The sequence below is a fragment of the Corvus moneduloides genome, chromosome 1, assembly GCF_009650955.1.
Source record: "Corvus moneduloides isolate bCorMon1 chromosome 1, bCorMon1.pri, whole genome shotgun sequence".
NCBI lineage: Eukaryota > Metazoa > Chordata > Aves > Passeriformes > Corvidae > Corvus > Corvus moneduloides.
This window is the reverse complement of record NC_045476.1, coordinates 21,539,513-21,562,676: the sequence shown is the minus strand read 5'-3', so window position 1 is coordinate 21,562,676 and position 23,164 is coordinate 21,539,513. Positions and strand designations below refer to the sequence as shown.

Sequence of the window (23,164 nt, the reverse complement as noted above, 5' to 3'; positions counted from 1 at the left end):
GAAAGCAGCCAAGGTGTTTGCATGGCAGACACCCTCTGCTCGAAACACACGTTTTGAAACACTGGCCTTTCTAGGGCCTATGCTTCGTACCATCCAAGTGCTCTGAAAAGCTCATTCTTCTGTGGCTGATAATTTACAGTACCAGAGTAATTTGTGCTTTTTCTATTATTTTGTGTACTTTTATTATTTGAGCCTTAGATGGGCACATGTTACACTGTGCATCTTTGAGAAAATGTGTATCATAAACCCATTTGAAAAAAGAATGCAAATATGAGGATGCAAATAGTCACCATCACTTACATCACTTATTAATTCACTGCATTTTCGGGCCAGTTCCATATTTCTGTCCTCAATAACAGGCTTGAGGAAGATCTGAAAGAAAAAGGTAATCATTCCAGGCTTATTGTCCTAAAGAGTAAAAATAGAAGGAAATAAGTACTTTTTAAAACTATTGGGGTTTAACTCACCTTTTCTTCTTCTTCCCCATCCTCATTTTCATCCTCTCTGAGATCCTGAATGACAGACACTCGCATTTTAATACTTTGCGGGAAACAATGAAAACTCTTAAAAGGTTCAGTGCTGCAGGAAACAGCTCAGACCCTCCAGCATTCCTGGAATCAATGCTCCATTTGTGTCCTCCACTGCACTTAACCCTACCACAGCTCCTTCCTTATTTAGGCAGTACTTGACAGTCTTTATCTGAACAATTCAGAGTGAGTGAACTGAAAGACATTGCAGATGGCCTTGCTGGCTATCACTCACAGCAGAGCTAATGCTTTCTTACTGATAAAATATAATTAAATTACCTATCCCCAGCAACTGTTTTTAAAATTACTATGAACACAATTAAAATACTGTGATGCAGTTAATTTATAACATAAGTAATTTAGTAAAATTAACAGGATTAAAAGGGGAACATTGACTCTAAGTTTATGGGAAAACTGCCCAATTCTAAGGCATCAGTGACTCCAAAATCAGTTATCACAAAACTTTGTACTGGTCCAATAATAATGCTTCCTGTTTAAAAAAAGCACACTATTCTCATTTTCCAGTAGATGTAACTGCTAGTACATTTTTTTCAGAATTACTTCTTTTCCACAAAGCTTATAGAATTCCTTAAATGCTTTCCATATCATGTCAGCTGCAGGTTAAACCTGTGCATACATACAGACAAGTCTGTATTACAAGTATATACGCCTATGTATTCACACAAACATTATGTTCCTTCACTGTTACAAACTGTCATGGTCTGTAGTCCAAAAACCAACCTTTTTCAGTATGAAGTCACTAGCTCCAGTTGCAATGAAACTGAAAGATATCCTTATGTTGATGGTGCAGTGTCAGTGTTTACTTCTGTAAAACAAGCAAGAAGCTATTACAAGACCAATTGGAGCAACCAGCACTTTAACATCATTTTTCTTTTTAAACTGTAGCTTATATGTTTCTCATTTTGTAGAGGTCATGATTTTGAACTTCATCTAGAAAAGTCATTCACCACCACGCAGCTTTGCAATCAGGCAAAGATACAAGGAATACGTGCTCTTTAAAAAATTCTTTAAAGAATTTTAAGTACATGTGCCCAAACACAATGTTCTTAGAGCTTATTTAACAACACAGATTCTCTTAGAAAAAGAACCATTTCAAAGATGAGAAAAAATACAGCATTTGATTTAGCTAAGGTCTGAAAACCTGAAAAACTAAGTATTAAGAAAAAACTGAGGAACTGCTTTCAGCCTAAAGTAAGAGACAGAACTTTTTATATATAAATAGTACAGTAATGTTCAAGAGTTTCCATTCCACCCTCAAATATAAGCACCTAAATTTCACGTTTAGATGGGCATTGGGGAAGTTCAGATTTAAACCTAGAAGTCTACTTAGTATAGGTGAGAATTGCCTGTGATATATGCTGACTGCTTTTGGCATTCAGGGTGCTTCAGCCTGGGGGAAACTAACGGTTTAGTCTTGTAAGGTGAGTATTCACAGTAAAAGGTCTTTTTGAAGATCATGGCTACAGCAAATATATTCCTAAACAGACTCATCCATGATTTTAAGGACCACGCGGTAAGGAGAGAGTGTACCTACAAAAGTGTCAGACAGAAATGCAGCACTAAGGCTTCACTTTGGGATTTTTGTGATAATATTGCCAGTACTATATTCCTTCAGTGCAGTTAATTTCCTTTTCCTTCCTACATTTAATAAATGTTTTAAGAGGAGACTTTGAAAAATATTTAAGAGCGTATAGAAAAGTTATTAGTAGCTGTTCATTAGTTTGCTGAACATGGGGAAATCTTTTGCTATTTTTTGCACTGGAAAGCAAATATGGTCAAAAATTACAACACCGAAAGGGACAAAAAAGGGGCAAAAGGGAGGTGTTTGGCTTTTTAACATGCTTTTAACATAATATCTGGTGGGTTTTCAGCAGCTGGACAGACCAAAATTTATATATTAATTCTGGTTTTCCTGCAATGCCTTCTGTGTAATAAATATCTGCAAGATCACTTTTGGTCAGCTCTGAAGTGATCAGACAGTTGGACTACACAGTCACTGGAAGTCCCTTCCAACTGAACAATTCTACTCATTCTGTTCTATTTTATTCTAATATGTGTAACTGCTTTGATAAAATTCATTTTTTTCTCATTTTTGCATGATCTGGGTTAGGCATAACGAAGCATTCAAATACCCTGTGCCCCATGTAACTTCCATAATACAAGGATTATAAGACAGCTGTTATAACTCATCATATTAAAGAAAAATACAGTACTCTGCACAAAGAGAGTAAGAGAAAAACAGAGAGTCAACTAACCATGCACAAGTTATTCAAAATTCCACTTTTCACATAAAAGATGCAGCAAGATACTATATTATTAAATATTCTGTTGTTCTTTTCTTTCTCTGCCTCTCTCTCATGGTTCTTTTACTCAGTTTGGATTGAAACGCAGGAGACGTGGAGTTTTTCTTCAGACTTAGACGTTTATTATTTCTTATCTATATTACAGCTGCACAGAGTGTGCCTCTAAGTTAACAAGGTGAAAATGGCCCACGAGTGCTGCCTTCCAAGGTCTTTTAAAGCCCAAACCACCCAATTATGGAATGCCAACTAATTTATTTTTACCTATAATCCAATACCTAATCATTCATGTTCTGCACTGTGGGTTTTTTGAACCAATACTAGATCACCCAGGCTTGTGAGGAAGAAGGAAGAAGAAAGAACTAACCTACACCCAAAATCCTCCATCTTGTTACATGTACATTACTATATCCCAGAAACCTAAATTTTCTACATCTCTACATATTCCACCCAGTGATATAACAAACTTCTTTTTAATTACACAGCAACAATCTCAGTGCTATCACATAATCTGGGAAGCCTTTCCCAAGGCCTCAGGTCAAATGCAGTGTGCTTTTGAGGATCACTGCCTGTCAGCACTGAAAGACTGACATTCTCTGAACCCAGGGTTCCAACACTACATGACACACTGTCTCACTTTTTTTCACCCTCCTCAAAACACTGAATACTATCAGGAAACATTCACTGTGCAATAAAGCAAGCCTGAAAATTTAATATATCCAGATATAATTCAGGGAAGAATTTGTTAGGACTGTTTAAGGGTTGCATGGTTTAGAAGGGCACTATGATTCAATTAGCAGTCTGCAGGTCAAGAAGAATCGTAGAAAGGCTTGGGTGGGAAGGGACTTGAAAGATAATCCATTTCCAGTCCCCCTGCCATGGGCAAAGGTGCCACCCACTAAATCAGACTGCTCAGGGCCCCATCCAACCTGGCCTTGCTCAAGTGGTCTTGAACACTTGCAGGCATGGGAAAGAAGCTTTAGCTACTTCTATAAGAGGTAATAAATAATCTAGAATCAGCAGGAATATTTGGCATTGCAAATGTTTGTGTACATTTCCAATATTTTTAAAATTACTATAAAAAAACTAAATCTAATCTGAATAAAGACCTAGTTAAAATGTTGAGATGTACATCCCCAAAACAATTATAAATTATGTTGTACTAAACATTACTTTTCACCTGCAAAACCTGCAATTTTACCAAAACCACCAAACTGTTACTTCTGAATCATTTTCCACTTTATATAATGAAATAATTCATAGTCTTTTGTTCTGGCATGAAACAGCACAGATTAAACAAAATCCAATTGTATAGAATTTTAAGAAAACATTGTAATAGAGTGCTAAGCTGTGTATCCACAACATTTATATGCACACAGGGCATGGCAAAAATAGAATTTCTTATTGCTTTATAGATATTTTAAAATTAGTACAAAGCAGAAAAATGGGTTCTTCAGGGAAGTACACAACATGTACTAATTCAAATTTTTAAGAAAATGCTGCATAGCTCCACATTTCTACTTCCACACACCTGCACGGACATTTCACATCTTAGTTCAAATTTAGCCTAGATTGTTTACAGAAGCACTGTACCTGCAATACACAACCTTTGCTTACGCTGTGAAAGGAGACATTTCAGTCTCCCAACACTCAGAGCCATCATTCCATGTGTCAGTGTACTATTTTTTGTCACAGAACATTATTCAAGTACTTGATGTAAACACGTATCTACTGAGGAGGCAGAAGAGGAAGAAATGTGGGGCACAAATGAGCCCAAATCCCCATGAGTACAAGTTGGTCCAGAGTGTGAATACTTCAGGTGCACAGCTGGGCAGATTCCCCACTTTGATCACACACAGCTGAGTCCACATCTGGCCAAAGCTCCACCATCTCCTTGTCCCTTTATCAGTCTTTCAAGAAATACATTTGGGAATTTTTAGCCCAGAAAGTTAAAAGTTTTCATCTTGTTTTGGCCCTGATACACATAACAATTTAGCCGTGAATCTCAGTTCTGTCCCTGAACAAACAATACCTCTGAACTTTTTTGGCATAATCCTTAAAAGCCTTCTGATATGCAATACCTCTATGTACTGCTGGTCTGAAAGGACCAGTCTACCACTTCACAGAACAGCAGAACCTGTGTTTGTAAAGATACCAGAAACCTCACAATCTCAAACCCATTTAATGAAGAGTTCCTCATGGTGTACTTGAACGCAGGCTGCAAATTAAGGACCAAAGTATTTCAGTGTGAAATCTGCACAGCACTATACTGAGATGCATATACATTATGAATATACTCCATTCAATTCTGGACTGGAAACCTAACAAGAGCAGAGGTAAAGGTAGTGTTTTAGCTATCCTATTTCCAATTAGTTAAAAATCAACCCACAGACATCCCTGAAATTAAAATGTTATATTCTGTTCTTACTGGACAGACACAGACATCACTGAAATAGCTACAATTCATTCGACACAGCACAGATGGTGGTGTCTTTTCAAAAAGCACACAAGGCATTTTTAAGTGCTGAGACTCAATTACTTCTCTTTTCTAGAAATACTCTGACTGGAAGTTCCTAGAAGCCCTGCATAAGGAAGTTCATAATTAGGCTATCAGCACCACAGTCACAAACAGAAAAATGCGAGGAATCCCAGCCTGCCTGTTTTAATCTCCCTGAACACGAAACACCAACTCACATTTACTAGAGAAATTCAAGAGATGAATCTATTTAGAGAAAAAAACAAGAGTTTGTATCTGTCAGATCATTAACACTGCACTCATCATCAGCAGTTCAAAACCTGCAAATATCGCATGGCTCTAAGATAGGATTTTCGTTCAATAAAAGTTATTTTATTTAATGTTTTGGTAAAGCAGAGAGTGGCAATGTTCTTTTTAAAAACAAATACAAATGAGATGTTAGAATTCTGACTTCTGAATCCCAGAAAACCTAATGAATTTTCAATGCCTAATAAATACAGAAACATAGACATTTTTTGTAAACTCACACTCTCAGGCGCTGTCTAGCCCAACTGGATTTTGATGTCAGAGCATTTCAGATGTCTGTATGGTACACAACTAGTTTCACATAATAATACCCAATCCAATCCAGACACCAGAAGCCATGTAACCTGAGTTAATAAACTCTTTCCCATACAACTCATCATCCTGAGAAATGAACTCCTTCAGAAGGGAGAGTATTTATCAGGGTACAAGGCTGCACCATGCAGATGTACCCTTAGCTGTGATCAGGAGCAATACATTAAAACAAACCAAAATAAGCCATTAAAATAACCCCAAAACCTCCACTTCATTTTTCTACCAATGTTCATAATTGCCTACTATGTTTGCGCAATACTTTTTAAGCCTCAAAACAGTATTTTCCAGGTGGGATACACAGTTCTAGCTGCATTTTCCTAGTTTTTCATTTGTCAAGAAATTAAATACTCAACGATAAAGGAATCTGATTTTTCCACCCTCTCAATATTTTCAGTTTAACCAGAAGCCTGAAAAATCTATGCCTCCTACAGCTCCTTTTGCAAGCTGATGGATCAGGAGCTGAGATGCCACATTTGACTGCACTGCAACTGTTTAATCCACTCCACCTGACTGCTGTGGCATTTCCCTTTCTTCTTTCATAAAGCCCCTTTCCCCTTACTCAAGTGTTCACCTAGGTATGGCAGTCCAGCAGAGCTAACAGCTCTGGGGCAAAGCAGATGAGCTCTTCAGCACTCCCAACACTTACTAGCACATTACAACAATGAATAGTCAGGATATTTTTTCCTATTCCCCACAAAATGTGGAGCCCCAGTGCTCCTGTGTGCTGAATGGCCAAGAGCCCCGCAGCTGGTGCCCTGTGACCAGTGGAGAGCAATACACTTCTGACCTTTCCCTCTGCTCTGCAACTTGTGGCTCAGATTTCATAAGACTGTTCTACAGAAGATGACTAGAAAACAAAATTATTATCTGACTGGGTTACTGTGTGAGGTATCCATAAAAGCAAAATGATATTCAGCAGAAAAGGGAGTTATGGCTTTTCTCTTAATGCAGAAAAGTTTGGATAAAAGATCAAAGCTCTCCATTCACAAAATTTTCATTTTATCCAAAACTAAATCCTAAGAAAGAAAGAGACAGGAATATATAAAGTTTGGAAATTTTATTTTTCTATAAACCACAGCTCAAATCATTAATGATTGTAGGTGAAAGGTATTAAGCCAGTAATAAACAAGTTTCATTTTGCCACAAGAAATGCTAAAAATCTAAGGATATCTCCTTTTTCCTTTCAGTGACTATACATTCATATACAGCTTACTGTAATCTGAAATAATAGAAAATATACATTTATCTTATATAAATATTCTTAGTTCCTAGCCATACAGATTGGGCATGTTTGCTTGCCAGGAATTTTTCTTGTGGCATTACTTTGAATTCAACTGCCTGAACTGACAGAATCTCCTGGCGCAAGAAGAGAAAATTGCACATTTCCTATAAATTTAATTTTCAATCTATATCCCCCACTTAATGAATGTATTTTTCTAGAAACTAAAGCCACAGTGGTTTATTTTACTTGTATTTGAGTTTTTTCTTCTACATAGTCTTGTACTTGTATTTTAGCAGTCCTGATACTGTAACTCTCTGGACAGAAAAAAACCAATACTGTAAGTAACAATATCTTCAAAAAAAACCTTTAAAACTTTACTATTCTGGAACACTTCATGTTACTCCGATTCTCAGATAAGTTAAATTTGCATCAAATTGCTACAGACAGCTAACTCTAGACCAAAACCTACGTTCTTCATTGACAGTTCTTTAAAATAATAGTTTTAAAATATCAGAATAGTCTTCAGAAAACTCCCCAAAAGATCAAACCAAAGAGGTCAGGATGGGAAAAGAAATTTAAAGAATACTTTTGAGGTAATGGAAGTCACTTGTTCAATGATGAAAAATGTATTTAAGTGTCTTCTTCTTTAAAAGAGAAGTAATTTTGAGTCATAAATAATTGATGCAGAAGGTATATTTTGAAGTAACTCCAGGAACTAAAAGACAAAAATAAAACTTTACTTATGCAAAACATACAGCACTTTTATTGTGCTTAAAATTACCGGTTCTTAAATCTCATTTGGAGGAAAAAAAAAAATTTACCTTTTTTTTTCTGCATTGTGAATTGTGCCCATCATAAGATTTTAACAAAATAACAAGTTACCCACACTTTGTGTCCAGGAGTGCTTAAATCTGCATTGTCACAGTCAAGCTGCTCTTTCAACCTACTGTTCCATGCATGATAGGTTAAGACAAAGATACACAAGAGCTCTGCTATGAATTTAGCACTGTATTAGAAAACAAAGCACATAATATATAAAATCCACATTCAGAATAGAACCACAGTTTTTGAGACAGAGAGTTTATAAAGACTGATGGATGGCTCATTCTTTCTAAAGAACTGATGTCAAAATAATCTACTTGAATAGAGTGAATATTAATTTTTAAGTGGTTATAAGAGTCTGCAGGGGATTAGGAAATAAAACTGTTAATAACCCTGTATTGAAAAGTATCTTTTAACAGAGAACCCTGTACTATGGGGTCTCTGGACAGCCTAATCTTGTAATTGTGTTCATGGCTGTAATTGAGGAGAGCAACTTACAACTTCTTAAGCATTGACTACAGTGTTGAAGAAAATACACTAAAAATACAATAGCTGGCAATAATAAGTCACAGGAATGTTAGATCCTTATGTACAGTCTATTTAACAATGATATACACAAGTTTCCATGACAACAGTGACAAGATGATAAAAACATCTTCCTCATTCCCTGAAAAATACTTTTCTGCTTATATCATTGATGAAGTGGCAAGTATCTAATTTAAAAATATTTTTATATTCAAAGAAATGCAGATCATCTTTTTAAAGGATTTAATTAAATAACTGAACCGGATTAGAATTGTTTATGATCTGATTTTTTAGTCTTTTAAAAGAAGTTATATCAAACTTTATCTTTTATTTTAGTCATGGTCCATAGTTGAGCTGCAAAATTTCAGATTAAAAGTTTTTTACCCCCAGGGAAATCTCTTTTGCATGGATCAAATAAAAACTGATCTAACCATTTCCAAATAAACAGTGAAGATTTCAGCAAAAGAATGTCTATTTTAAATTGGCTTTATTTTGCTCCATCATTCACAAAAAAATAAGAAAAATTAAATAAAGCAGTTATGTTTTATCAGTTACTTAATTTGCTTTTGCATTAGAGCACTATCTTCTAGTCTGAATTGTTTTCTTCAAACCAGTAGTGGACATAAAACTGGAATTTCTTGGTTCAGCTATTCTTTAGTCACTCCTGTGACCTGGTTACTCTTGGAAACAAGCAATTCCAATGACAACAGTGGAATTTAAATTTGGGAGTTATCTCAATACTGACACTTCTAGGTGAACATACTTCTCAATTTATTAAGAACATTCATAATACTTATTAAAATGTCAGTTCTCATATTTTACTGTAAGAAAAATAGTTCCTATAAATAAATAATAAAAATTTAGCCCTACCATTCTCTTCATATAACACAGTATATCTAAATTACCACTTAAAAAAGCACACTGAATTACAATTCTTCAAATCAAAGAAGGCTAATGCCTGCACTATGTGAAACCCCACACGTGTAAGCACCTCCTGAGAGAAGAAAGGCAAAAGAAATAATATAGCAATGTTTTGTACACTACAAATTATCCAGAAATACCATCTTTGGATTTGATCACTTGTTGCTGTTAGTAACATTTAAGAGCAATAAATACTTTTAACTCATACAGCTTCCTGTGGATAATTTTTAAAGAATTTTATAAATAGAGGGATAAAGCCTTGATTGAATATACAGACACAGAGCAAGCCAAGTTCTCTCCCTGTCCTCAGGCATTTGAGGACTAGGCTGGAGTCAGGCTTAAGTAAGAACAGCCATGGATAAGTAAGCCTGACCAAAAAACCTGCTCCTGATCATACTGCTGATTCATGGCCAATTGACAATCACGGTATGAACAGAGGTTTGAGAGGTGCAGCAGACTTGATTTGAGGAACAAACTGTCTTAAGTCTCCTTTGAACATCTGGAATTTTGTGAAGAGGATAAATAGCTACTGGTCTGGGCTGCTCCTTGCTACGTACCTGAAGATATACGATAATTCCATCATTCTGTTTTACAAGGTGGAGAGCAGGGAGCCATGAGGCAAAGCAGCATCTCCACAGTAAGAAAGGAAGCCTGCAATCAATCAAGATTTCTTGACTCCCAGCCCTACAGTTTTAATGCTGATACCGTAGAGCTTCTCAACAGGATTTTTCCTGGCTCTTTTTCAGTGATATTTCTGTTAAGTCATTTCCAGCATAAATTAACTCTTAACTTATAATACTCTATTCACAGCATTGAAGATTGGGGGATTTTTCTAGAACACCTTGCTATCTGTTAAATAAATGTTAGTGTTAACATAGCCTAAAATATAAGAAAGGAAAAAGTAGGAGGAGATCAGAACACAGAGCAGTTCTTTCATTTAGGACCTTATACTAAATTACAATTAGTAAGCGATTGGGTTAATGTGCAGAATAGAGTTAGAATAACAGCGTAGTTACTTGTTATGCAAATTAATTTCAATGTCTGTTCAGTTATCAGTAGTAACTATTCAGCTTGAAAAAAGCAAGATAACCTCACTGAAATTTTGCATATAGAGAGAGAAAATACCATGCCCTTTCCTGGTCATCTGATGTCTAAATTAAAGTTATATGAAGATGTTTTTATGTTGAATTCAAAAGAAGAGGTGATAATAAAAAGTTATTTTCAACTCTAGTTGGGTAAGTTTCTATTTAAATTGCATTCTTGTAAATATTTATTCATTCTTTGACATTCATAAACCATTGCCAGAGAATTAATTATGTCAGGGCCTAAGGCCTAGCTTTGAAGAGCTTTTAGTCTTTTTATCTCTTTGAGGATCTCACGGGAAGTCTAAGCCTGCTTTCAGCATGAAAACCTCCAAAGCCTGAGGCTGCCTCTGGAAGAATTATATTTGCCTTAAGGTCTGTGGTAAATGTATTTTGGCAGCTTTACACTACAGCTAAAGAAATTTCTCAATCTCATCAGGAAAGTGTACGCAATAATGATAATCTGTAATACAAAACTGCAAACCCCGGGGGCGGGAAGTGCCTAATCTTACATACATGGATGCTATTCTACAGCCCCAGAGGTAACTACACATTTCACTTACTTTCAACAATTTCAAACCATCTCTTTGCAAAATGAAGATGCAGCTATAATATGCTCTGTGTAGACATTCAAAATATGTCAGACTCAGCTTCTGCAAGCTTATATTTAAATCCTAGGATACTAGCATCCAGTAGTGCACAGTACTTGACTAATGCTACCCACAGGGATTTTTTAAGATGTTAGAAATCTCTACAGCTAAAAATCAAGCTGAGGTAAAAAATGAGTATCAGAGCACAAGTCATGTTAATCTCATGTTGGTTGTAAAGCTAATAATGAGTTTAATCTCATTGTTTCACCATCATTAAACATACAAACAGCCTTTGGAGCAGCAGACAGAACTCAGACAGAACCCAGCCCTTAGTGGGTGATAACCACAGGACTCAGCCAGAGAGCCTTGCCCCCTCAGGAGACCCTGCTCTGGCTCATGAACATTCTGTTCTTGTCTACACCAGGGTACAGCTTCAGCAACACACCCATCAGTTCAATTGCAGAACTTTTACAGACCCAGAAGCTTTTCTGAACAGTATTTGGATAGCATCATAATGATATAGAGGCAGATGGAGATATCATATATCAGACTAGCAGCATTTAAAGTCTAATTAAGGGACTAAAATATAAGAAGTTTACGTTAATGCTCATGAACTTTGCTAGATAATTTTTTTTTAAATAAAAGCTCCTATTTTTGTAATTAAAGTTTTATATTGTTGTTAGCCACTTTCAAAAAGGACAACAACTTGTCGGACATGAAACTGTTAAAGATCTTAAAACAGAGAATAAATAATTACCATTTTGTCCAGACCAAGTCTAGAGAAGTGACTCTAGACTCAGCTTTTAAGAAGCTTAGAGTCACTTCAAGGACAGAACTCTTTAATCTTAGAAAGTTTTCAAAAATCCTTAAACAAGAAAACATACATAAGTAAACTGAAGAAAATAACTAAGTATTTCAAGTCTGTACACATGTAAAATGACTCTGAATGATACATTCTCTGTCTCATCTTGAGACAAAATATTAAAATTTGCTTTCATAAACTTCAATTAGATTTTTCTTTGAAGGCCTGCTTCTTTCTGCATCTTAACTGCAAAATCATTATCTCACCTTAATTTTATAGATGTACAGATACAAGTTATGCAAGCAGATAAATGGATTTTTTTCATATGTAGAAATCTAGGTGAACTTCCATGTTGTCCAACTTAATCACTTTTGTTACGTAAAATTTGGCTTGTTTCTACTTTCTGCTCAAGTCTATCAGTCTTTGCTATTTTGCTTTCATTTGAAAAGCAGTGAACTTCTGTTGTTACATCTGGTGTAAAATAACTTCCAAACAATGTAAGAATATGGACATTCCTCATGGATTTTCTGTCCATTAAATTATAATCCATTCTGCTGGAGAGTCAAATTAATGATATGCTTTTATTCACCACTCATTCCCTGTATTCTAGCCACAGAAGAAAGGATTGTTTAAAAATAAACATGCTCTATGTTCTATAAAAAACCAACAACAATTTTCTTCCAATGTAGATATTCATTATCTTTCCATCAATGAGGACAAGACAACTAATCCCTAAGGGTCCTGTTCTACCAAATCAGAATTATGTTTAACAGCAAATACATGAGAAATTCTCTGCCATACACAATTCTCATGTAGGAATATGGCAGAAACCATAAATAGTACAAAATATTACAGGGTCTCAGCACTCACTAAATAACTATTCCCAAGCAATGTAAAACAGCATAATTGGCATCTGCATTATTATTATGTTTGCAGAGACAATAGCCTAGTCGCTTTCTCTTTTTCAAGATCTTTATTTTAGTCAAAAGCATGGATGTTTACTTGTACAATGCAAAGATATTGCTAAAATTACAGTTTAGCATGTATTCTTTACTCAGTTTACCACTACCTGAGTTCTTTTACAGGCTATGCTGAATTGAAGTTTACTGCTTTCAGTAATTCATTACAAAATGATCTTATTCATGAAAAGGAAATCTCTTTATTAACAGGTCCATTTCATGCAAGCCTTGAGACAGCTCACTCACAGATACAACAGCTTATATGTATTGATTACCAATGGAATCATTATAGGTATTCTACAGTTAAAAATGGGGGGTTTGGAGCTGGTAAGAGCTTGCAAAACAGGCTAAAGTTAGCAGAACTTTAAAATCAATTAGGTATAAATAGAAGATTAGAAAATTAAGTAAATTTCAGTCTAGAAGTAAAATCCAAGTTTCCTCCTTTTACAAGATCTGCTATCCACAGTACAGTTTAGTTTATTGCACTCTGAATTGCAAATTGTACTCTGCCAAAAAAGGTAATTTACTCATTGGTATGGAAAAATCTATTCATATATTCTCCATCCATGGGAACAAATAACTTGGAATAGAAAAATTTTCCTCTATAACCTGTTATATACTGAAATATGCATTATTTGTCTTGATTCAAATATAAACAGAAGATGACAAAAGGTTTTCACACCTTTGCTCATTATGAAAGAAAAAATATAGTGTTTCAGTCAAATTATGCCAAATATTGTCTGCCAGCATTTAAGACTCAGATGCAGAAAATAAGATGCAAAAATCTCTTCTATGTCACTCATTGGAAAAATCAAAGATAGTGTATATCCTGGTTTTAATCAGACAACCCTGTGTTTTTCCACATGGTTTCTCAGTTTCCCATCACCTCTTTTCAGGACACCTAGATGTCCTAGTCTTTCATTTAATAAATAGAAAACCAATTTTTTTGTATTTTTAAATAAATAAGAAGTTTTTATTGAAAACATATCAGCCATGGAGAATTTGTTCTGCCTTTTGCTGGGCAGTCCAGTGCAATATGTGTTCAGAATGATGGTCTCTGTTTGGAATCAAGAGAAAAATGGAGTGAGAATTGACACTAGTAAAGTTCTTTTGTTCTGAGTGAATAATATTAATGACTTCTGCTCAGTCTTTCATCAAAAATTCATTCGGAGTCCTATGCTATTGGAAAATATGCTCCACTTGGAGAGACAAACTCTTGTTATTGCTGAATCTGAAGCTGGCAACAGCTATCACAATGCACATTTTTAAAGCGCATCTTTATCTTCTGGATAAATCTTTCATAGGGTAAACTTAAATCACATGCCTTCCATACCTCAACTTCTGATTTTGGAAAAGTCTCTTTGCATCTCTACTCCTAAACTCAATTGGAAAAATACAAAATAAACACATTTTAAGACATTAATGATTGTGGATGGCAAACAAAATAGTGCATTAAAAGAAAGAATGCACAGATACAAAAATCTAGAAAACAAAATATTTCATAACCAGGGGCAGTTCTCAGCTCAGCCGTATACCTTTCTGTCAATAATTTTAGACACAGTATTGCAAGAAATTTAACTGAAATTTAATTTTCAACCGTATTTTTATGTATCCTTCCACTGACTTTTTAAAATTTCCAAATTCAACTGCAAGGACAGACTTTTCCTCTCAGGTGAAATGGCTTGTTAAATGATGTGTTTACATGTGGCTATGTATTTTGTGTATAGATGTTAATTCCTTTCAGTATTCTATCTGCTTTAGCTCCATATTTTTTCCAAATACAAAAACATTTTTGTGGGGAACTGGGGAAAAGGATGTTTATTTTTCCTACAGATAGCTGTAGCCACATGATTTTCTCCATACCACTGTGGCTTCTCTTTCTTTTTTCCAACATCTATTCACCAGCGGTGCTTGGCTGCACAAAGTCCCTACGATCATTTCAAATTTATGGAAGAAACAAACAGAAGAAAAAGCTGGCAGCACAGAACATTCATTCTTCTTCCAAAATTTAAAGCTGAACGCATTTGTGAGAATAAGGCACTGTTGGATACTTTCAGCAACATGTTCTTGTTCAGTTAAAAATGTTTTTTACTTAAATCCTACAGCCAGATTTCATTTACTGAGGACTGCTGCCACAGTGTGTGCTTTGCACAGGACGTGGTACGAGAAAGCAGTTCAAGATGTCAGAGTGACTGTTATGCTTGCTCTGCCTCTGCCCTCCCATGCTGCCTCCGATCTCCAGATACCCTAAACTATGCTAAGTTCCTCCTGGCCAGAACAAAAGATCCTCAAGCTTCACACTTCCCCTTCCCCAAGTCTGCTCAGTCTGAACACAGCTTATGGCTGTGCCATACCAGCCTATGCTCAGACATTGCTGCAGCTCCACACAATTCAGAGATAGTTTTGATAAGACCATCCACACAGAAAACACAGTGTATCCCATGACACTGTGCAAATCAGAGCTGATCTGATGCATCACAGCAGGGACATCAGAAGCGTGCCGCCTTCACTAGTGTGGGGCTTCTGTGACAAGGAGATGAAGAGGGTGAAGGGAAAGAATGGTCAGCTCTCACAAAACTATCAAGATGAAGACAACCACAGTGAAAACTGCAAACAACACTTTTCTAGTGTTCCCACGGGCTAACCTTGTGTTTGTTCCTGCATCAACCTCATTCCTTTCCTGCTGCTATTCTCCTTCCATAGGTGCTACATGTACAAGTCTCCTTAAAACTGCGCTGCAGCACACTCCCTCTGGGCATGCGAGAGTTTAAAGACTTCAAGCTTAACAATTTCTTTTTGTATCAATTATTCTCCAGTGCAAAGCCAACCAGGTTAGTTTAATTCCACTGTTTTCTGGTCAATGTCCTTTTTCAGATTGGCCCTACCAAACAGATGCTGGCATACAGTAAGACAACTACTCCTACAATGAATGTATGTGGCCATGACCAGAGCAGGCTACCTTACAAAAAAACTGAAGTCATACTTTTCTACATCATAAAACAAAGCCAACACTACTAAGAAAGATATGAAGCAGCCAACATTCATTTTCAAATTAAATCTACAAATGATTGTAAGTACACAAAAAGCAGATGCGTTCGATCTGGAGATCTCAGCTTTACAATCCTCAGGTAAGAGCTCTACTTTAAGCACCAAGAAAAACCCCTTCACAAAAGCAGTGTAAAATGAAAATACACCTCTCCAGAAAATTTACACATTGTATAGAACTTAAAAAGGTCTAGGTCAACTTTCAAATCAGTTTATATAAAATGACACAAAATCAATTATAAGAATTAAAAAACATTCTTCTGGTAAGGAGTCAGAGGAACAATAGGGCCCAAGCAGGAAGTTTACGGCAGATACTTTTGATGGCCCAAGATAAGCCAAGTTTTTTTAGAAGCTGGAATGAACTTCATGATTCAGATTTTTAATTGAAGGTCAGTCCTGGATACACAATCACGGGGTGGAAAGACAAGAGTCGGAAATTGACAGTACAACAAATACAGTAGTTAGGTTATTAAAAATATTAAAATATTATACATAAAAACTTCTGAATGTGATTTAGAACTGTATCACCACACATATAGTATTTACTGAGGATGCCAAGACAAACTGAAATTTGACATTTCCTACCTAACCTTACAAGTGTATGTCAGTGTATTCACAGTAACTTTTTCTTTACTATTTTGTATGTAGTTTATTTTCACAAAAGCTAAGAAAGCAGGAATTCCTGTACTGACACTCACATGGCCTCCACCCAGGTTGCAGCATTTAAACCCATCACACAGATCTCTGCCTCCTAAACTAACAAACTAAGAACAGACTTTCATGTCCCCTGCCACACATCTCAGTCTGCCAGTCTTACCAGGCTCAAAATAGCCCCCTGTCAAAGTTAATAGTTATGTTACATCTTTCCCCAAACACTAATGGTTCTTTACAAGATTGGGATAATCTCCTTGTCCAGGTTGTCCTTTCCTTCATTTTCACTGAAAAATAGCTTGTCCCAATTTCGATACTCTTCTTTTTCAACTTTCTTCAGTCCTCTACAGTTTCCCACAGTTTGTTTTCTGTCTCCCTTATACAGGAATCACCTGTAGACTGTTGAGGCATTGATGGTATGGAAGGGAAAAATTCCATATTCCTGTTTAAGATATTTCAGTTTGGTCCAATATGCAGTAGTCCAACATCCAGCAGTAGTCCAACATCCAGCAGAAAATGGGGAGAAAGTTCTGAGGACCTGTTAAACAGCAAATTATAGCCATGCTACATTCCTAAAGCAAATTAGACACAGATCAATAGACAAACACTCATCCATCATATAAATCCTCCTCCTCTCCTACCTAATTTCTTTTCTAACAACAATAGCAAATGCAGCTGAAAAAAATACCTAAGTTATTAAATAAAATAGGTAATTTATTAAAATATAAGCAAAGATATATATATGTTTTCCTTAGCTTTGAAAGAGCTGTTCCAGGACGACAACTGGCATGGACATTTTAAGTTCCACATAGCAAAGGCAGACAAAAGTAAACATTTAGCATAGAAAGTATTTGGCAAACAATGCAACAGACAGTTTCATCAGGTCTAAAAGCAAAACCTGTGCCTCAGAGTTCATCTTTGAACAGTAGCACTACTACTACTACTACTACTACTTTGAACAGCAGTATTGGGAAGTACTGCTGAAAAGTTACTGTACTTGGTGGAGAAACTATACAAAGAAAGAAGGGAGAGTTACCAGCAATGGAAACAGATAACTGTAGCAAAACTAGACTGAAAATGAGAAATCACAAACTACCAATTACTTTTGACATGGAAATGGTACACAGCCACCACTACTGAAGGGATATACTGCTTTCATCTGTATCCACAGACTCACAGAATATTCTGAGTTGGAAGGGACCCAAAAGAATCACCAACATCCATCTCCCAGCCTTGCACAGGACCAGTCCCAAGAGTTACATCATGTGCCTGAGAGCATTGTCCAAATGCTTCTTGAACTCTGTCAGACTTGTTGTTGTGACCACTTCCCTGGGGAGCCTCTTCCAGAGCCCAATCACCCTCTGGGGGAAGAATCCAACCTAAACCTCCCCTGACAGAACCTCAGACCATTCCCTTGGGTCCTGTCACTGTGCACCACAGAGAAGAGATCAGTGCCTGCCCCTCCTCTTCCCCTCACAAGGAAACTGTACACCGCAATGAGGTCTCCCCTCAGTCTCCTCCAGGCTGAACAGACCAAGAGACCTCAGTCACTCTTCACACGGCTTCCCCTCAAGGCCCTTCACCACCTTCACTGCCCTCCTTTGAACTGTAACAGTTTAATATCTTTCTCGTGGTGCCCAAAACTTCACACAATATTCAAGGTGACAGTATTGTTGATTTTAGAAGTGAACTTGCTTATCGTTGTTCTGAACAAACACAGTAAACTAAATTTTATTACTTTACATGCATTCAAACACACAAATAAAATTAGTATTCGTCTTCAGTTCTCACTGAGTTACAGACATGATGACTCAAGTCTGTTCCTATCCAAACCAGTATATCCAATAGTAATACATGTTGTTTAGGATGAACTGTTGCTTCCAATGGAAATGAAATCTTGGCAAGTACTGTGACTTCATTCAAGATTCTTTAGTAAATCACATGAAATCTTGGAGAGAATAAAAGTAAACTCTTTTATCACTGGGTATATTGAAATATAATAGGAAAGAATGACACTGAGATTTAGGGGTATTTCATTTATCACACTGTACTCATAAACAGAAAGAACCTCAAAAGGTACCTTTTCTTGTTAACAACATGCTTGTTCTCAATTTAAACCAATAAAATGAAGATTGCATTTCTGGTCACATTTGGTGCTTCCTGGGTACATCCTATTACAATGCACAAATGCAGCATTCGGACAGAAATAGACCAGAGTAACATTAATCTAATTCTAACCCAAGAGCTCTTTTATTTCTTGCTCCAGTTCTTTTTCTCCACTTCCTTTCTGAATCTTTCATTAACTACTCTATTTTTTCTTTCTGTCCATTAAAAAAAAAATCAAGTGTAAAAGTTATGAATCAAGAATGTCACCAGACCACCACAGTATCTGTGGATATGGTTAATCTTCCTACTTTGGCACTCCTGTTTCTCTAATTTTGTTTATATTCTTCTTAATTGATATCATATATCTGGCTGAATTTTAAACTATGCTTCCAGATTTTACTGGATCATTGATGAGTGGTCCTGATCTGCCATTATGTCTCCACTGTGCTAGATTCTAAGAGCTGCCAAAACTTCCTTCCCCCAAACACCTTATATTCTGAATCCCAGTTTATGTCCATGTTTATCAAATCCTGAACGTCACCACTTTTCTGTTCTCAACTCTGTAATTGTTTTGCACAACTTGGGTTCTGCTAAGAATAAACACGGAAGTGTAATAATTCATTTAAATTCCTGTAGTTTTCCTTGTCACAGGATGCCAACTCCTCTGATGTTGGAACCCTGAGTTCTGAGAATTTCAGCCTTTCAGTGCTGACAGACAGTGATCCTCAGAAGCACACTGCATTTGACCTGAAGCCTTGGGAAAGGCTTCCTAAATTGTGTGATAACACTGAGGTTGTTACTGTGTAATTAAAGTTATATCACTGGGTGGAATATGTAGAGATGTAGAAAATTTGGTTTATGGGATATATGTAACAATATGGAGGATTTGGGGTGTGGATTTGTTCTTCTTCTTTTCTCCTTCCTTCTTTACAAATCTGGGTGTCCTGGTATTGGGTCAAAAAACCCGCAGTGCACATCATGAATAGTTAGTTATTGGATTATAAGTAAAAACAAATTAATTGGCATTCCATAATTGGGTGATTTGGACCTTAAAAGGCCTTGGAAGTTAGAACTCACAGCCATTTTCCACCTTGTTAACTAAGAGGCACATCCCGTGCAGCTGTATTATAGATAAGATATAATAAACATCTAAGACCCAAGATAAACTCCCTGTCTCCCACATTTTAATTTGAACTCTGAGTAAAAAAACTCATGAAACAAAGACAAAGAAAAGAAAGATAAAAAGAGAAAAATAATAACTGAAATTAATATTCTTAGATGTGAACGGCAGCTTCTGTTTCATACAGGGTTTTTTCCTTATCTAGGAAGATCGTGAGTTGTCCAAGATCACAGAAAAGTCCATGGAAGACCGGCAAACATATCTGAGTCCTTGAACATGGGACTGCACATCCTCTTCCCCCATTGTATCTTTTCTGACCAATACTATAAAAATTCAGTTACAGCTGTATTCAGAATATGCCAGAACACAAAGTCCACCTGTATGCCTTCTATTACCTACCATTTTGAGAACCATTTTTAATTTTTTTGTCCTTACTCTGCTATGAATTTGAAACAAAATTTTCCCCACTAACTCTCCTTTTACATTTCTAAACTTTTGTAAAGTCTACGGAAAGGGAAAAAAAAGCAAATAAAAAAACCCAAGGGAACAAAACAACTGTGAGCTGACTGCCTTTTCAGCATTTCAGTGGTGTCCTTGAAAAAAAAAAAAAACGGCAAAAAGAAGATATTCTTACCATCCTAACATCAGAATAAATCTCATGTCTCTGCTGACATTTTTTGGAAAGTTTTTCCATACAAGCAGGGGCATACGAAACCAATTCCAATTCTTTCCTTCATAATTTTACACTACGTTTTTCCCCCCATTAGGTATACATAAAAAATCCTTCTCCCAACTCAAACAGAGAAATGTCACAAAAGTTAAATTTCAAAATGAAGGGCTATAAACTGCAGGTCTCAAAAGTACTGTTTAATTTCAGAAACAGTCATATCAGCAGTTCTGGAACACCCACAAGCAGGAGGTGCAGTTTATTAATATTCCACAGAGGTGACTATACATAAGTAGCACACATTGCCCAAAAAGGAATCAAGACCTTCCCCTTAAAAATGGAACCTGCTTTAACCTTTCTCCAAGAAAAACAAATCTGGACCATATACAATATTCACTACTACACACTGATACCTGAACTCTGTATTGATCACTGTAAATTCTTTAAGTTATAATGCAGGCCTACATTCCCCTCTAGGCATCTCTCTAAGGGAGGAGAGTCACTGGTAATGACATTTTCCATAGAAATGCCAATTGATGCCAAAATGAAACTGAGTAAGTGACTACAGGCTGCCAAACTCAACTGAAAGGTCAATACTGCAAAATATGTTCTGCTTCATTCATAATTCAAAAGATTAGAAAAACGTGGTCAACACAAACACTACTGAAAAGGCAATACAAATTATATTTTGGGGGGCTTTATGGTTGAATTGGTATAAATGCACCTCAAAGTAATTGCTTTTCCTTCATTGTGCTGTTAAAGAAGTTTTGAAAAACTTTACAAGAGCAATAGAAACTGCTTTAAATGTAGGCTCAGGTAACAGACATGATAGACATTGTAAACAAGCGTTAATAAAACTAAAGAAATACCTCTGTGAGGGCTGTTCTACTAAGTACTGAAACTTCAGCTGAAAATGGAAATTATATTACTATATTTTCTCAGTCTTCTGTCAATGTACCTAACTGGAGGGAAAAATACAATGACTCCTTAAAACTGGAGAAACATAGTACCAGAAGCATCAGGGTCCCAGACAAAGCATATGGAACTGGAGTTATCACTGAAAGTTTGTATCAGTAACTTAGGAGCTGACTGATTTTTTCACTAGTCCCAGAAAAGACAAGGTTTGATTTTTCACTGTCTTTTTTTTTTTCAGACATAAAACCCCTGCCAGCTGCAAAACTAGTTCTCCAAAGACCTCTACACCATCCCACACCTCTGGATCTACCCCAGTACTTTGTATATCCCATCCACAACATAAGCAACTACAGCCAGGGCTGTGCCAGGTCCACCTTTCTCAGGCTGATTAGGCAAAAAAAAAAAAAAGAAAACATGCCCCCAACAATAATATTTCTAATTATCCTGAAATAAATTATAAACACATAATATTCAGAGTTGCAGTTAAAATTAAAAAGAAAGCAGTCCTAAAATCATGCATTTTCAGCCAAGAGACCACTGTGATATTTACTTTTAGTCTATGAAAACTCATAAAATTTCATATAGTAATTCCTGCATCACAGTATCTAGCATAAATACACAAATACATTTTTCTGTAATTACATCTGGAATTAAAAAGCCTTAATCTATCTTTATTTTGTTATCATTTAATAAATTTTGACCTGGCAGTGACACAGGCCATGGCATTTCTAGATAGAATACTAGGGCTGAGGAATTTATATTCATTCTGTCTATTTCAATTACTACGGGGTTTTTCCTCGGGGGAAGAACAAGAGAAATTTACTTCTTGTGGCATGGTCCTCATATTTTCCAGCAATCTCAATCTATTTCCATTCTTTTTCCAGTACTTACTTTGCAAAAAAAAATTTTATGAATAGGAAACTGAACTTACGTCTCTAATTCTGCTTGGAATTCTGTGTAACAAGTTTTCACATCCCTAGGGATTTCCATCACTGTCAGTAGAGCACAGTAAACATACATATATATTTTTATATAGAAGTGTATGCATCAGCAGAGATCAAATTACCTTTAATTACCACTTAACTGTAATCATATCAATGCGTATGGAGAAAGAGTACAGCCCAAACATCTTAAGACATGTAACTAATTATCTCTGTCTTTAGAAATTGACAAAACATCATTTTCTCATAGGAATCATAAGACTTTTGTTCTCATACTTTCCAGGGTTTTTTAATGCAGTCTTTACAGCTACAGTCCTGTAATGAGCTCAATGCAGGTCAAGATCTGCCTTTATTCAAAGTACTGAAAACTTCACAGTGCAGGCAAAACCATGCACCCTTATGAATTTCCTGATAGGAGCAGTGCTTAAAACTGTGATCAAAGTTGTACATGATAGGAGATGATAAATACAAATTACCTATCTAATTCAAAGGAAAAAGTACGTCTCTGAGTGTTATTCACTAGAAATTATCTCCATAATTTTGAACAATCCAGAGACTGCCCCATGCATAGAAACAGACCTGATTTAAACCCCATATAAGACTCATATTCTACTTACTTAAATAACTAACAGGCTTTACATGATTCACAAAACAATGACTTGCATTCTGCAACAGCTATGCACAAAACAGCCTGAGTGCCAACGAGCAGAGACTTTAGAGGCATCCTCTGACTGTGCAAAAAATAAAAGCGTGATGCCCATTTCTGATCCCAGCTCACAAGAAACAAATTGCTACCATGTGAAATTTAACTAATGTTTAATTATCTTTATGAGACAATGTTTTACATTATGGAC

At 36.1% G+C, this 23,164-nt stretch overlaps 1 protein-coding gene across 12 annotated transcripts in view; it reads right to left on the bottom strand.

Moving 5' to 3' along the window:
• The window catches only part of NEBL (nebulette), a 256,681-nt gene that overhangs the window by 92,948 nt on the left and 140,569 nt on the right, over nucleotides 1-23,164 (bottom strand). For 4 of the 12 annotated variants that reach the window (XM_032101558.1, XM_032101589.1, XM_032101566.1 and 1 more), the window contains 4 exons: nucleotides 22,301-22,361; nucleotides 1,269-1,353; nucleotides 468-512; nucleotides 301-372 (listed from right to left, as the gene is read on the bottom strand). The exons of 1 other annotated variant lie outside the window; for it this stretch is intronic. In XM_032101558.1, the coding sequence (XP_031957449.1) occupies nucleotides 301-339 (39 nt within the window). In that variant the 5' untranslated portion in view covers nucleotides 340-372; nucleotides 468-512; nucleotides 1,269-1,353; nucleotides 22,301-22,361. Of the gene's footprint in view, nucleotides 1-300; nucleotides 373-467; nucleotides 796-1,268; nucleotides 1,354-22,300; nucleotides 22,362-23,164 lie in introns of those variants that run through there. 7 more of the 12 variants (XM_032101583.1, XM_032101599.1, XM_032101606.1 and 4 more) reach the window with 5 other exon arrangements.